Source organism: Sinocyclocheilus grahami, unplaced genomic scaffold, assembly GCF_001515645.1.
Source record: "Sinocyclocheilus grahami isolate Dianchi unplaced genomic scaffold, SAMN03320097.WGS_v1.1 scaffold121.1, whole genome shotgun sequence".
In the NCBI taxonomy this organism is placed as follows: domain Eukaryota; kingdom Metazoa; phylum Chordata; class Actinopteri; order Cypriniformes; family Cyprinidae; genus Sinocyclocheilus; species Sinocyclocheilus grahami.
The window spans coordinates 397,926-399,413 of NW_015505300.1; the positions used below are offsets into that span (position 1 = coordinate 397,926).

General features: G+C 37.1%; 1 protein-coding gene across 1 annotated transcript in view; it reads left to right on the forward strand.

The window, feature by feature from the left end:
- The window catches only part of LOC107589809 (TGF-beta receptor type-1-like), a 48,867-nt gene that overhangs the window by 22,273 nt on the left and 25,106 nt on the right, over positions 1–1,488 (forward strand). Inside the window, exon 2 of the mRNA XM_016278347.1 lies at positions 904–1,137. Within this exon, the coding sequence (XP_016133833.1) occupies positions 904–1,137 (234 nt within the window). The remainder of the gene's footprint in view (positions 1–903; positions 1,138–1,488) is intronic.

A 1,488-nucleotide genomic window follows, 5' to 3' on the forward strand; every position in this document is an offset into this window, starting at 1 on the left:
GGAGGCGATACCCGATATGAATATCGGATCGGCGCATCCCTAGTTTGATTAGGGTTGATTAGACAGTGGGTCCCCAAGAGCAGGGTTGAAGGAGCTACCTATGGAGTAGAACAAAGTATCTTCATTTAATACGCTGTTAAATGTGCTTTCAAACTTTAGATGTGTAAGCTGGACCATTAGCAATTCTGGATAACTGTTTTGTCTGTACTGATTTAGCTCTTTGTGTTCTTAGTTGATAATGGTAAAAACATAATTTGTTGACAATGGCATGGCAGACTGAAAAACTGCAGTTGGCATGGTGTACTCTATCGAAAACTATTTAGAACCACATTTTTCTATTTTTTCTATTTATTATGCACACTGTTTTTTGTGACCTTGTATTCAGATTGAAATGATGTTTTATTGGAATGACAAACAGTGTACTGTGTTATTGAAATATTAATTAAAAGACTACAGGAAATATCTGTACTTCAAAAGATTAATTTATCACAGTGTAACTGTTTGAGTGAATGGAGTGACCAAAGATGCTTGAAAAATTCAACTTCACCACCGTTCAAATATTTGGGGTTGATAAGGTTTTTTTTTTTCAGTGTTTTTTAAATAAGTCCCTTATGCTCTCATGCTTAAGAACAGCATTTATTTGAAAGAGAAAACTTTTGCGACATTATAAATGATTAATTTAATGTGTCCTTGCTGAATAAAAGTATGTTTTTCTTTCAAAAATCTTTTTAATGGCAGTGTACATTTTAACCCTAAATTCTTTATGATGAAAATAAAAAAACACGTTTTTATCATGTTATTGAATGGGAGAATCCGCTTAGGACACTTCCTATGCAATTTAACAAGCAGGATATCTAAATGTGTTCTAACCTATAGTCTCTTTCTCTCTCTTTTCTGAATCAGGATTGCTGTGTTATTGTGAGCGATGTGTAAATCGGACATGCAACACAACTGGCCTGTGTTTTGCGGTCATTACAAAGTCTGCCGGACAGATCGTGACTCAGGAGAGTCAGTGCATTCAGCAGGATGAACTTTACCCACCGGACAGGCCTTTCCAGTGTGCCCCCTCCAACAATGGAAAGCATCCGTACTGCTGCAACACACACATGTGCAACAGGAACCCAAAAGTCAGCCCAGGTGAGAGAATAATATGACCACGATGACCATTGAGTGGGCTTGTTTTGTCAAGATATTGTGTATCTATAACTTCATAAAAGTTTGTCACAATACCCGAGTTCATATTTAGATTATATTGTGTGGTGCAATATAGTGCTTTTATAAGTGCATCTAAATCCCGTGATTCTTTGACGGTGTGTCACTTGATTGAGTCATTTTTTGTGGTGTCTTTGAGCTCACAGATGCAAGACACATTGTGTCAATACATTTCCATGTGGCTTTTGTATATGAAGGATGCGTTGCATCCTGCAGTAATCTGAAAACCTTGGAGTGCCACTGACTCTTGCGTCACAGATAGGGACGTTTATTAAT